The 14,107-nt window shown below is 40.4% G+C and overlaps 1 protein-coding gene across 1 annotated transcript; it reads left to right on the top strand.

Annotated features, from left to right (window-relative positions):
- Positions 1-5,655: 5,655 nt before the first annotated feature.
- dync1li1 (dynein, cytoplasmic 1, light intermediate chain 1) lies at positions 5,656-13,755 on the top strand. Its single transcript, XM_079258574.1, has 13 exons — positions 5,656-5,781; positions 6,022-6,095; positions 7,732-7,848; positions 7,984-8,214; positions 8,429-8,583; positions 8,841-8,934; positions 9,468-9,603; positions 9,698-9,809; positions 9,998-10,057; positions 10,187-10,231; positions 10,310-10,397; positions 10,485-10,607; positions 12,531-13,755. Exons 1-13 carry the CDS (start codon positions 5,678-5,680, stop codon positions 12,647-12,649), a joined length of 1,458 nt encoding a protein of 485 aa, XP_079114700.1. The 5' UTR covers positions 5,656-5,677; the 3' UTR covers positions 12,650-13,755.
- Positions 13,756-14,107: the final 352 nt, after the last annotated feature.

Here is a 14,107-nt window from a genome sequence, read left to right as displayed (position 1 = left end):
CCAGGACACGCTGGAGGGATTACATCTCTCGGCTGGCCTGGGAACGCCTCAGGATCCCCCCCGCAGAGTTGGCAAATGTGGCTGGGGAGAGGGAAGTCTGGGCTTCCCTGCTTAGGCTGCTGCCCCCGCGACCCGACCCCGGATAAGCGGCAGAAGATGGATGGATGGATGGATGGATCTGTTCCAAGCAAGCATGATTTTTTTCTTAAATCCCACAAATTTATTTTAATAGTTAATCCAAACAGCAAGCGAAAGGACATGCATACAGTAATACTGGCTTGGATGGGAGACAAGCATTTGTGTCCTTCCAGACTTTTTACTTTGTCAAAATCTTTCTTATGTGATAGTTTCAGGCAAATTAGTGAGAATATATTTCTGTATATTGCACTATTTTTGTTTCTATGTACACAGAGGAAAAAAACAGTCTTATCCCTGACATAATAAATAAAATATTGTGACTGTTCACTAACTTTGGTGCTTCTGTGCATGTAATGTTTTCAGGTGTAGGACTTTCACCCAGGACTGTGGGGAAGTATCCTGGTTAACACTGATATATTATTCTTTTTCTTCTACTTGAAGTTGGCTTTAAGTTTTTTGTCTTTCTTTCAGGGGGTATTAAAATGTACCGTTTTGCACTGACTCCTGTATTCCAGGTCTTCTTTCTCACAGCAAGGTTCAGTATGGCCAGTGTGTAGCATGAGAATAAGAACAACTGACAAAGGTTGTTTTAATGACTTGAAAATAATTAAATTAGTAATCTAAAGTTACCTTAAAAAGATCAATGCCACTTTCCTTTATTTCTTTTGCTTGGTATAAATATGAAGCTATGCTGAGGCTGCTAAGTTTAGCTAAAATATAAAGACTGGAAACAGAGAAAAGCACCCTGCCTGGCTTCATCTAAAGAATAATAAGCCAGCCAGTGACTCTCAAAATCACTAATTAGCAAGTTTTGTTAAATATATTAGTCTCACATATTCTATGTGTGTAAAAAATGATAAGGTGTTAATTAGGGTACTATAGAGGTGTTGATAGGTCTGGTTTTATTTGAACAGAGCTGTATCCAGGCAAAACTTATTTCAGGTTTATCCATGTTTATATCACTGCAGCCTATCAGTTAGCAGGAGAGAGGCAGGATACGACCTGGACAGGTTACCAGTTTAGTGTCATGCTTCTGGTTCATTATTAATGGTAATATACAATAGTTGTTTCAGTCTGCTAGGCATGACAAAATGTGTGTAAAATATGCATTCCTTTAAGTGAAAATGTTGACACCTTTAATGAGGCGGTCCAGACATGTAGGTGTTTACTTTACAGCTAAACCAGCCGAAATCTGTATCTAAAGAATTTATAACAAGCTGAAAGATTATTATGATTAAATTTCTCAGCCATGTAAAAGGTTGAGATGTCATCTGATGCTCTAGAACCTACATGGTACTATCTGAATATTAATGCAGAGGTCTAGTAGCGTCATCCTTAGGGAATGAAGCTCATGGAACTGGGTCTGACTCTGACCTGAATGTTTCTCTCTCTCCCTCCATCTTCCATAATTCATGTTTAAAGTGTGTGGCTGATTATTTTTAGCTAAGAACAGTGAATGGTGCTGTATACAGTAAGAAAGACATTGACAGAGCCACATGGCAGGTATGTGACATACAACAGACCTGTGTGGGAGTGGCAGGGAGTTGCATTTCCAAGTATGCCCCTGTGCATAGTAGTACATTTTAGCATATGTGCCTGTCTGTCTGAGTGCATGTGTGTGTCTGTGTGTATATGTGTGTGTGTGTGTGTCTGTGGGGAGCAGCAGATGCCTGTCTGTTCCGGCTGACAGCAGATGACACCGATAGTGAAGGGAGATGTGGAAGATTTCTACAGCCAGAGCTACTGTGTGCAGAATCTCACCAAAGCATCAGCTCTCACATGTGTTACAAATTGCTGGAGGTGACAATTAAATTTCACATCACACTTCATCACAGGATCTGGCACTATGTCACTGGCTTGCAAAAATTGACAGCTGGTTAATTTTTATATTTATGTGCCGAAGTAGCAACTAATGCTGGAACAAATCACCACAAGAAAACACCAGGAAAATCTTAGAGAGCTCAACAATTTGGGCGAATAACTCAACATTTCAGGAAACATTATCATGGAAAATGAAATATTTCAGAAATCCTATGGGTACCACCAGAGCTTGACAAGCATGGACAAAAGAAAAAATTGTCTTGAAAACATTGCATTATCTGCTGTGCAGCCTTGTTTACAGGGTAAATGTTGTTTCCATTGTTGCGCATTTTTCCCAATGAGGGTCTTTTTGCCCTCATTAACAGATGTTCTTTATACCTATTTTATATGTCTTGATTTTCACATGGTTTTCATGCAGAGCATTTCACTGTTGTGTGCACAATAACAATGAAGGCTATTCTAATTATGACTGAGATTCTGAACAGAAAACAGCATTTCAGAGCATGAGCACTAACAAGACGAGAAACACCAGAAAACAAACCTGAAAAAGGCAACAGAAAACACAACAAAACAAGAAAAAATCCTGCTAAAACACATCAGATTCATTCCTGAATTTTAAGGTTTTTTTTAATGTTTCTGTTAAACACGTTTTTTTTATTTGTATTAATTTTTGTTGTTTTGTGTGTTTTACATCTCAAAACCACCTTCATTTCCAATCAAGGCTTACTGTCGCTACTTTTCTAAAATTTGGCAAAAAAGAAATATTGCAGAAAAATCTTTATCTTAAGTGTATTACTTTAATAGACAGCCATCAAAAAGAAGGAGTGCAATAGCATAAGCATGGGTTGCGCTTTTTCCTGTAATTCCTAAATGAATTCCAGCATAGCAGCGACTGATTGCTGAGTGGAGCTGGAACCATTCCACAGCTCTTCACTCTCAGCTCATTTTCCTCACACTCTGACAATCACTAGAGTTCGATTGCCTTGACCCTTGACTCTGTGTGTGTACATGTGTATTTGTGGCTGTGACCATTCACCTTCACATATGCGCAGCAGTAACTGTTTCAGATTTGGCATTACAGATTCTGTCACAGGAAGGTCCGTGACACCTACTGTAATTGCTCGGTCACATATTGATTATCAGACATGCAGAGTAACACTCCACTGCCTCACAAATGCTTCATCTTGAAGAGTTATGTGGCATTTCATGCTACCACAATATTAACCATGAAAAAGTGGGGGCATAAAAGGTGCTACGGACTGAGGAAAGAAAGAAGAATATCCAAAGGGAACTTGCCTGGATCTGTGAACTTTCAGTGTTATTGAAGCTGACATGGAGGGATGAGCAGGGAGAGTCAGGGAGATAAGACTTGAATCTGAGAAAAAGGAAGAGCTAAAAGGCCGGCAAGTGAGAAAGAAAGAGGATAAAGCTGACAGTAAGAAAGAGGGAAGGAGAATAAAGTGGATCTTCCCTGCTATTAGAGCTTATCTTGTCATATATGCAGGAGAATTAAATTAAAGCAGAAGCTTTCTGAGTAGCCTTCAATCTGCCTGTGGATTGCTTTGTAATAATATTTTATTGGCAATAAAATTGATCATTTCCTTATTTGTTTCGTTTTCCTGAATGAATCATGTATCACAGTCATACAAGCTGTCTGATTAATAATTCTCTTTCTGCTTTGTCAAGCTGCATGTTTACCATATAAGCTATGAGAACCACTTGCAGGACCATACAGATAACAGTCCATTGCAAATATAAATAATAAAAATATAAATAAATGAGACTGTTACCCCTCATGCACCATTCAGGCTGCTCCTTTCTCCCGCAGAGAGGGAGGAAAAACTCACCTCAGCGTCCTGGAGAAAAGATCTGAGCGGAGCCGAAGAACTTCACCGCCGTTCACTTGACAATCACGGATATCTAACCGCCTCCGGACCCATCTCACTCTTGTCTTTTTTTCCGCCTCAGTCACCCCCCCCCCCCTACAATGCAGAGCTCGGCCGTTTTGGGTGCTGACAGCCGAACAGTGTTGGAGCACGGTGAGGATGCGCTCCGCACGCCTGGGTTTACTCTGAGTGAAAGATGGGGAGGAGGAGAACGGTGCGCCACTTAACAGGAGTTTGTAATCCGCTTGCTCCATCGGGGGCCGCAGAGAGCGCACCTTACCCAGGGACCAGCGGCTGGCGATCGTAATGTTTCTACGCCATCTAGTGGTTACTATGGTGAACTGACGCCGAGGGTACTAATTTTCTGCTTCTCCGCTTTGATTGGTTGCGAAGCGCTTCAGTGATTTTCTAATAAGCAATGACCGCACACCTGAGACCACTTGGCAGTTGCAGCTCACACTGTGTGTCCCGCAGATTGTTTGCTCAGAATTATTCAAAAATATCTCCAAATCATGTATGAGGTGATTTAGCCTCTAAAATACAAAATCATATGCAAATGAAAGGGGCTTTGAAAAAAGTTTCGTAATCGATTTGAGACGTTTAAGTTTTTAGTAGGTTACAGGAAGTTTCCACATGTAGAAATGAAAATGGAATTGCTTGTAGAGAGGAAAAGTGTCTTAAAGTCTGAAAGAAAAAGAAATATGGTTTTGTTTGTTTATGTTTTTATTTTATTTTATTTTAGAAATGTTTTTGTTTTTGTTTTTTTTTTTTTTTTTACTCTTCTCAACATTCTCCAACCTCAAATACGTCTGAAGTGCCTCCAAATGCCATTGCTTTATCTCCTTACAGGCTTAGACCCAGTGCTTTTTCATTCACAAATGAAGGGATTGATTTTGGAGGCAGGGTATTTAAGAGGATATGTTGTCTAAAACGGATTTGTGTGGCTCTTCAGAAAAGAAATTAATCCTGATTATGATGTTTTTTTTTAAAAAAATATAAACCAGCCCTTTAGCCTGTTCAGCTGTTTTTTTTTTTTTTTTTGTCAAAGTCTAAGTGTTGTGCAAACCTCACTGCTAGGTTCATTATTCTTTTGTCTGTACTAACCTAAATTTAATAATCCATAATAGCAAGCGAAAGGTGGCTTAATAACCTAATTTCCACGATTAAAAAGTATTAATGGGTTACATTTTAATCAATAGAAATTATATATATATATATATATATATATATATATATATATATATATATATATATTCATACCCTTTCATTAAAGAAGGAAAAAAAACAGTTGCCTGTAAAATAAGCTGAAATTGACTAAAGTAATAATAAATAAAAAATTTTATGAAAAAAATGTTCTAATTCTGGTTCAATAGATTTTTTTTTTTAAAAAGCAAACAAATAAGATAAGTTATTACATATTACATCACTCATAAACTAATATTTTGTTGAACAATCACACAATCACACAACAATGTGTGTGTGTGTGTGTGTGTGTGTGTGTGTGTGTGTGTATGTATATATATATCATTAATGGATAGCCAATAGGTAACATAGCCTACATATATCCAGAAAATCATAGAAAACAAATTGTTTATGTTTGCCCACCACAGTAAACTCTGTCTCTACATAACTTGCTGGGGGTCTTTGGAGCAGACTGAGATCGTCTCTTCTGTTGCAGAGCTTTGTGCGGGCGGACCACGCCCCGGCCCCGGCGTGCCGTGCGGTCCACCAGGCTAGGTTAGCTCCATAGACTTGTATATATAATGGTTAGCTCAGCGCTGCCGTTCCTGCTACATCCGGGCGCTGCCGTTAGGTTTCCAAGTCCTGCGAAGATGGCGACTTCAGGGAGGAGTGCATTATTATCCTCCACCTCAACTGGACCTAAGAGCACATTGGAGAACTCCAACCAAGAAGAGGATGATGGACAGAATCTTTGGTGGGCGATGAGAAAATAAAACTGGGTTACTGTGTTTTTGCTTCGGGGTCTCAGAGAGCCCTCTGTGTCTGGATAAGGATGGTTTGACAGCTAGCCCGCTAATGAGGCTAGCTAGCATCAGCACCAGGCTGAGACTGGTGACACAGCGGCTCTCTTTAGCCTCTTGCTGTCAGTCGCTGTTTATAAATGAATGAACAAGACATGTTTGGCTGTGTTGTAACGGGGCTGCTCTGTCTGCAGGTCAACCATCCTGAGTGAAGTATCTACCCATTCAAGATCAAAGCTACCGTCCGGGAGAAATGTCCTGGTCATGGGTGGGTATCTGTGTATGTCTGCAGTCTCCTGGCTAGCCAATGGGCATCGTTAGCGCGGATCGCCAAGGAGCTGCTGATCATCTCTCCATTGTAGCTAGACTTAATGCAGCTCGACAGCTAAGCTAGTTGGCTCTGCACCGATGGTGCTTTTGTGTTTCCAGCTTGGTAGCCGGTGCGTTGGCTGCCAGCAGAGGAGAAATAGAGACAGGTGGATTTTCCTGACGCACGAGCACGCGCGCACACGTACACACCACAGTCTCCTCATCTTCTCGGAGCGACCCGAGCCGCTTTGAAACACTGCAAGTCATTCTAGCATCCAGTGATGCTAGTAGCGCCTGTGTAGAGATAACTGAGAGAGAGGGAGAGGGGGGCAAGGGCAATACAAGCTCTGTGGTTTTTCCTTTTGTGAGGGGCTTTATGTTTGTGAAGCAGAGAGGCTTCCTCTCATGTCCAGGCGCGCACACAAAACATCCTATCTACACATCCGCCTGGGATAATCCGCAGCCTGCTACCCATTCCTGCTAATCAGCGTGTTGGTTACCTATGTATGGGGAGGCTGTGAAGCCATTTGCTTGTTATGCTGTCCATGACAACATCAGCAGCAAGCTCTGCTTTAGTGCATCGAGTCCCCCTGTCGGTTCAAGTTATTATGGCATAAAGAAAGAATGGATGAAGTTTGACCTTATAACACTGAGAGCAAAAACAACTTTATGTCGTCAGCTTCAAGACTGGAGATTTTTCTGTGCAACCAATCAAAAGGGTTGATTTTAATACAATTCAGTTTGTAAGGTCAAATAATTAAGGAGACTGTCATAATGTTAAATATTCCCAGTTTAATTATTTTCAGATATGAGGAAATGTGAAATAAATGTGAAATATCTACGTGCACGGGATTAATGTATATCAAGTGTTTGTTTGTTTATGATTGTAATATTAGATCTTATGTTTAATCGTTTTTGTTAGTTTTGATTTTTTAAATAAGTTGGCAAGTCTTGCTGTTAAAATGGCACAGATCAGTAATGTGAATTAACCAAGTGTGAGGGATGAGAAACTCCTGATATCCAGGGCTGCAGTCCTGCAAGTTTTTGGAAGTTTCTCTGCTGTAACCCACCTGACTCAAATCAATGGGTAATTAGCAGACTTATGCAGTTTGATGTCAAGCTCTGCACAAGTCTGCTAAATAAGTCTGATGTGTGTCATGTGTGTTGCAGCAGGGAAACTTGTAACACTGGCAGGACTGGAATTGCCCACCCCTGCCTTAAGTAGTCATGCAATATGTTCGTTAGCCCTATTTATTACATTTATCTAATTTTAAAATAGAAGATTTCTTATTTATAAACATTTTCAGAATTAGTATCATGATGTTTAATTTGCCTGAGAACGATATAGGTGTTTAGGGGTGTCCCCCTTTGGCAGAATGCATAATTTGTATGAGTCTAGTATGGTTTAAATCATGGCACTGTTGAGGGCATTGTAATGTTTTAATGTGTCTTTTGTTTTGTTTTGTTTTTTTAACATGTTGACAAACATAATACTTGCAATAATTTATATTAACAGCCAAAGTTTTAAACTATGAAATATTTCTGTCTTCTTTGTGGGATTAGTAATGCAGCTTTAATGGCGTTCTTGTGTTTAGGTGAGGTGGGCTCGGGGAAGACCACCCTGGTTGCGAAGCTACAAGGGGTTGAGGAGTACATGAAGGGGCGTGGCCTGGAATATCTTTACTTCAGTGTCCATGACGATGACATTGATGGTAACCAACGAATGCTTGTTTTTCATAATGAACTGCCAAGTCCATCTGTGTTTTCCTGTTTATGCCACTCTAGCAGCAAGTTGTACTGGAGTGTGTTAAACTTTACCTGTTTCACATGTCTGTGTGTGTTCTTAGACCACACTAGATGTAACGCGTGGGTGTTGGATGGAGACCTTTACCATAAGGGTCTGCAGGGAGTAGCCGTTCCAGTGGACTCTATCGAAAACACATTGCTGCTGATAACTGTTGACATGTCGCGGCCGTGGAATGCCCTGGACTCCCTCCAGAAGTGGGCCGCCGTTGCTAGGGAACACATCGACAAACTCCGAGTCGCGCCGGAAAAGCTGCGGGAGCTGGAACACAGAAGTGAGTCACACAGACTGCTGTTGGGCTGACCAAAACAAAAAAAGAGGGAAAAAGTGTTGTATCTTCACGGATATCATCTTAATTGTTATATTACCTGGAAACGGCGGTCTGTTTATACAGAAATTACATTTGGCTCTTCTCTGGTTTTATCTCAAGTTTCAAATTGTAACGTCTTACAGGTTGTATGTAATTTACTGCTATTTTTTATTTGTAGTTGTAAAACAGTTCCAGGAGTACACAGAGCCAGGCAGCGGGGAGGACACCACACCACAAAGACGGAGTGAAGAAGAGGAGAGCGTGCTGCTGCCATTAGGAGACAACACACTCACACACAACCTGGGAATACCAGTGGTGGTTGTCTGCACTAAGGTACACATGCATTTACTTTTAAGCTGAGTGTTGACATATTGATGATTAACTTTTTTTTTTGCTATTAACTATTAATTCAGCTTAATCTGTAGTGCATTCTTCAGGCACAAGTGTAATCTAAAGTGCTTTACAGGGCAAAGGAGAAAACTTGTAAAGACACTAAATGTGCTTTGTGTGTGCAAGTGTGTGTGCGCGCGCGCTGATTTATTGCATCTGTTCACAAACGGACTTTTGCCTCCTACTTTTCTTGTCCTCAGTGTGACGCTATCAGCACATTGGAGAAGGAGCACGACTACAGAGACGAACACCTGGACTTCATCCAGTCCCACATCAGACGTTTCTGTCTGCAATGTATCCTTGAACTGTCACAACATTGTCCCCCTTCATGCAGGTGCAAACCTAAACCTGCCACACAGACACAAAAGGAAAACATATGGCGTCCATGAAGGGTCTCAAAGGGGCTTATTAGTATGACTGACAACCAAATTGAGGAAACAGGTTTTGACATTTTTGTGATGTACATGCTTTCATGTACTTGCTGATGAACAGTGTTGATATTATACAAGAGTCCAGCTCTGCACGTTTTTAGTTCTCCAGTCAAAAGCAGTAAAAATGAGCTCTCTGCTATATTTTTGTGGCAGTGGCTTAAGCGCTGTAAGTTATTGAACTGTTGCTTTGCAGAGTGAGTTCAATAAATAGGTTTTTCATCCTCCTTCAGATCGTTTCTTTTCCAGGTCAATGCTGAGTGGAAACTGAGCTGCAGTTTTGAAGTGTAATGTGTTTAAAACGTGCCAAGATTGCAGTCCTTCTGTGCTTATAGTGGTTGTTTTAAGCTGGAATCGGTTTACTCATAATCTTCAAAATATCCTTGACGACCGTGTCAGATGGGGCTTCTCTGCTTTACACATCAGTGAAGGAGATGAAGAACTTGGACATCCTGTACAAATATCTTGTCCACAGACTCTACGGCTTTCCTTTCCACTGCCCGGCTCTCGTGGTGGAAAGAGATGCTATCTTCATGTAAGCCCAGTAGTGATTGAATACTGCCTCTCATAGGGATCAAACTGTTTGCTATGTTTGGGTTGTAACCCTCTCTTTTTTATTTTTCTACCAGTCCATCAGGCTGGGACAATGAGAAAAAGATTGCCATACTTCATGAGAACTTCCAGACAGTAAAAGCAGAAGACAGTTATGAGGAAGTAATTGTCAAACCACCAGTCAGAAAGGTACACACTACCAAAGAGATTAGAAACTAATTGCTGCTTTGATATAACACATTAACTTGTGCATCATTGTTACTAAGTTTAACCTAAAGTCTCTGCAGAGATTGAGGATTCTATCAAATCTGTTAGATGCAGCAAAAATGGGAGGCAAGCCCCATTTAATCTTTATTCTACTGTTTTTTTCTCACCAGATTGTTCATGAGAAAGAGATTCAGGCAGAAGATGACCAAGTGTTTCTGGTAAAGCTGCAGGTCAGGAAACATATCAGTTGTTTTAATGTCAGTTGGTTTGCTGCTTGTGAATACACAAATCATATCTGGATAAGGGTCTTGATATGGTAATTAAGTACTAATTGATGCATATTGTGCTCCAATTTGCAGTCGCTTCTTGCCAAACAACCTGCTGTGACAGCAGGGCGACCAGTGGTGAGTGCTTCTTTCTTTCTTTTCCTCAAGTTTTGACTCATAAGTTGAAGGAATGCCCATATGTGTTGTTGTTTATAGGACACCACTAGCAGGGCACCCACAGGCTCCCCAAGGACAAGTAATCGCTCTGCAGCGGCCAATGTAGCAAATGCCATGCCACAGTCGGGTAAGTGCACACATCTACCTGTCTTTCTCATTATATCGCTGCATAGCTTTTAGTTTGCTTTTTAACTCAAGTCTCATTACACTATAGGTCAGACCAGTGAGGGTGTGCTGGCCAACTTTTTCAACAGTCTACTGACAAAGAAAGCGGGCACAGGAGGGCCCGGGACACCAGGTGGTGGTAACAACACTCCAGGAACTGTACGGAAGTCAGGTGAGAAGATGTATTTTGTTTTGTCCTCTGATTGATGTAATTTTTTTTCCTCTCTAGAACATATATTTATATACTTTGTTGTGTTTGAGGACTGAAATTTCATCCTTGGCCACACCTCATCCCTCAAGTTCCTACTGGTCATTCATGCTACTTTCCTACTTGTTCTTCACTTGAGGCATAACTTTTGATAAAGATCAGAAAAAAAATTGGGTGCATCCCAGGGAACACAAACTCATCGCCATCACCTTTATGCTTGTTTGATGCTCTGTTTTTCCACCTTTACCATGCTCACAGTCTTTTCTGCAGACTCACTGACACCATTCATTTAATGTGTGTATGTGTATGTGCTAGTCAGAGGATGCTGGCCACGTTAAGGTGTGTGTGAGCAAGAAGATTTCTCATTCATACTGCTTCTGTATGGCCTACTTTTTCCGTTAACCTCTATTATGCAGGCTGTTATGTTCAGTCATCTCCATCTGAAATGCATTTTATGTCTGTCGCAGCTGAGAGGATCCTGTAGCTATTTAATTACATTTGTACCCTTTTAAATATGTTGCATTGCATTTTATTTACCAGTTTTCAGTTTGTAAGTGAATGGACACACACACTTCTAATCAACAACCATATAAAGACTGCAGGAAGGCAGAAAAATAGACTATTTGTTGATAAGTTGCATCCTTCCCTTTCAATGCCCTGCTACCCTTTCATTTCTACACTTCCATTGTTTCATTTGAATGTCTGTGTTTTGTTTTAGGGTTTTTTGTTTTTGTTTTTTTGCATGTTTCATTGCATTTCTTATCACCAACATTTCTCCCAACTGATGCACATGATTCAAACTAAGACTGGGCAGTTTAAAAATGTTAGTCCTATATAAACATATAAACCTCCCATAGTATGCAGTAAATACTAATGTTTAGGCAATTTCAGTGAAATTGTTTAAATTGATGCAAATATTTGAATGTATAGATGCTAGTCAGCAAGTGTCTGGGCATTCTTGTTTAAAAATTTCTGTTTATAAAATCAAAGAAGACTTGGGAGTTTCAGAAAAGGTGAGTTTTGCATTTCCTTTTTTTTTTTTTTTTTTTTTTTTAAGTGGGCACCCTGTTGCTCTTGCGAAAACCCGAATAGTCTTATGATTATTGTTTGGTGGGGTTTTTTTCACCCATTTTTCCATCAGAAGGCTTCAATTACGTGAGACTTTTATATACAGGTTTTTTTGTTTTGGTTTATGCAATAATGCTGATGTTGAGGACTGTGAAGGCCATGGTAGAGACTTTTAACTTGCTTCTCTTGAGGGAGTCTGTCATAGATTTTTAGCAGGATTATAAAGTAACAGCCAACATCAGCAGAAAGATGACAAATTTAACCAGTTTGGAGTGACATTGTTGCTGTTCTGGGGGGGGGGGGGTCTCAATTGTACAAAAAAGAAATAAACTTATCTCAAATATTGAACAGATCAGTTCATTTGCTTACATATTGTTGACAGCTGCAGAAATTTTTTAGCAATGCTGTCAAAACCTTTGCATCTATTTGCACATGTAATTTGTATAAATGCATTATTATTCCCAATCCAGACTAAGAATCCAGCAGGATTTGTATTAATGTTGTGGAAATATGTATCCTCTGGTTAAAAAAAAAAAAGAGTACTTCTGGTTCTGTAGCCATTCTTACTTTTGCATATGATCTCTGACATTGCTACAGCCCTCACAAATGTGTTTTATAGAATTTATATAACATGATCAGTCATACCCAGCTCTTATTTCAACCATGTGCATTTGTTTCAGTGTTTACTGCGTCATGGCTGAACCACTTCATATTGACAACGTGCTGCTAATTATTGCACTGACTAGCCTGCTCATGTGTTGGCTTTCGCTTTTATTTATTACTAATTTGCATGTTCATTTGCATCTTTAACTCTTGTAGGTTCCAAGCTGGGCCTGACCGACGTCCAGGCAGAGCTGGATCGCATATCCAACCGGGAGACTGACTCGGACTTGTCCAATGCCAACGACACCCCAGCCACTGACGGCCAGGACACATGAAGCTCAACCAACACACATCATCACCCTGCTTTCTTTTTCTCCCCACTTCAGTCACCGTCCACCTCCTCCCTTCTTCCTTCCACCTTCACCCTCCACTTCATCATAAAGATGCTGGGGAAACGGAGGGGTGGACATGCTGTTATTCCTCCCCTGTTGTCTCTCACTTTCTTCTCAAGGAGAAGAACTTGCCATCTCTTCCCCTATGCCTTCCTTCACCCACACCTCGCACCCGCCCAGTCCCTCGTTTCTTCCCGGCTGTTACACCGAGGACAAGAATTGTCACTGTTACATGCAAGACTGTCTGTTACATGAGAGCGCATGGGGTTAGGGGATCTAATGGGGTTGTGATGGTTTAATGGGAGGAAGTGAGGGATGGGTTGAGAAAAGTCAAAAGTGAGGATATTTTATCCATCCATTTATTGTGATGGTACCGTTAGTGTTTTTACTGTAGGAAACGCTGAAGGCGCATGTGGAAGAAATTGCACTTAGGTAGGGATGATTGTGCGTTTGTGTGTTTGATGGTGTGAGGTGAGTTACATGTGGCTGGAGGAAGAGATTGAGAACAAAAAAAAAAAAAAAAAGGAATCCTGAAACAAACAGGCAAACATTCTTGTTTTGTTTTTGTTTTTTTTTTAATGAAGGGAAAAAATACCAGTATTTTTGTGTGTGTGAGTGTGTGTTTGTACAAGTGTGAACAAGAGTGTGAGAAAGTGGCAGGTAGAAGATAAATAAGGACGTTCTTTCAACCCAAGCCTGTTTTTGGAGAAGTTTTTTTTTGTTTTTTTTGTTTAAATTGTAACCAAATGGTAAAGATATTACCATGCTCGTACACTACAAACTTTGCTAACTCTGCTACAACAGCAGCTGCATCTACTAGAATACACAACCAATTTTAATTTAAATATACCAGAAAATCCAACTTGATTCTCTAGCACGAAGGTTAGTCATGAAACTCTGTTCTGTAATTGGCCAAACAGCACCTTTAGATACGGCATCCACTTCAAACCTGTACATAACAGTACACAGAACGGGGAGGATTTTAGAGGGTGGGCGGGGTAGCTGAGCTTTACTTGTACAGGAAAAAGCGCTAGTATTAAGTTCCATAGTTAACTGCAGGCAGGGTTAAAGGTGGGGAGGGTCACACCAAGAATGTACAGTCATTGTCTCGCTGATTGGTCCTGTTATTTCAGAGCTCCGTGTTGGCGTTTGTATAATCAGATCTGTCAATCAGTCAAATAAAAGGTGTATTTATTCGGATGCATATGGCTTTTGCTTTGGTTTTTTCTTTTTTGTTTACAATTACTTTTGTTTTACATTTTCAACATTAAGTTCAAATGTGTTTAATATCTGGCTTAAAAACTGTTTACCGGTGAGCTTCTTATGCTGCCAGTTTTTATAAGCTTCAGCGCTAGAACAGAGCAGTGTATTGAAAATGCACCAGCAATATCAATATTAACA

Source organism: Telmatherina bonti (assembly GCF_933228915.1).
Source record: "Telmatherina bonti genome assembly, chromosome: 19".
NCBI classification, from domain to species: domain Eukaryota; kingdom Metazoa; phylum Chordata; class Actinopteri; order Atheriniformes; family Telmatherinidae; genus Telmatherina; species Telmatherina bonti.
The sequence above is the reverse complement of the archived record's forward strand: the minus strand, read 5'-3'. Positions and strand labels throughout refer to the sequence as shown.

Coding starts and splice junctions, on each gene's coding strand:
- dync1li1 (XM_079258574.1), top strand. CDS start 5,678: ATGGCGACTTCAGGGAGGAGTGCATTATTATCCTCCACCTCAACTGGA. Junction 5,782..6,021: donor GATGATGGACAGAATCTTTG/GTGGGCGATGAG, acceptor CTCTGTCTGCAG/GTCAACCATCCTGAGTGAAG. Junction 8,215..8,428: donor GCGGGAGCTGGAACACAGAA/GTGAGTCACACA, acceptor TTTTATTTGTAG/TTGTAAAACAGTTCCAGGAG.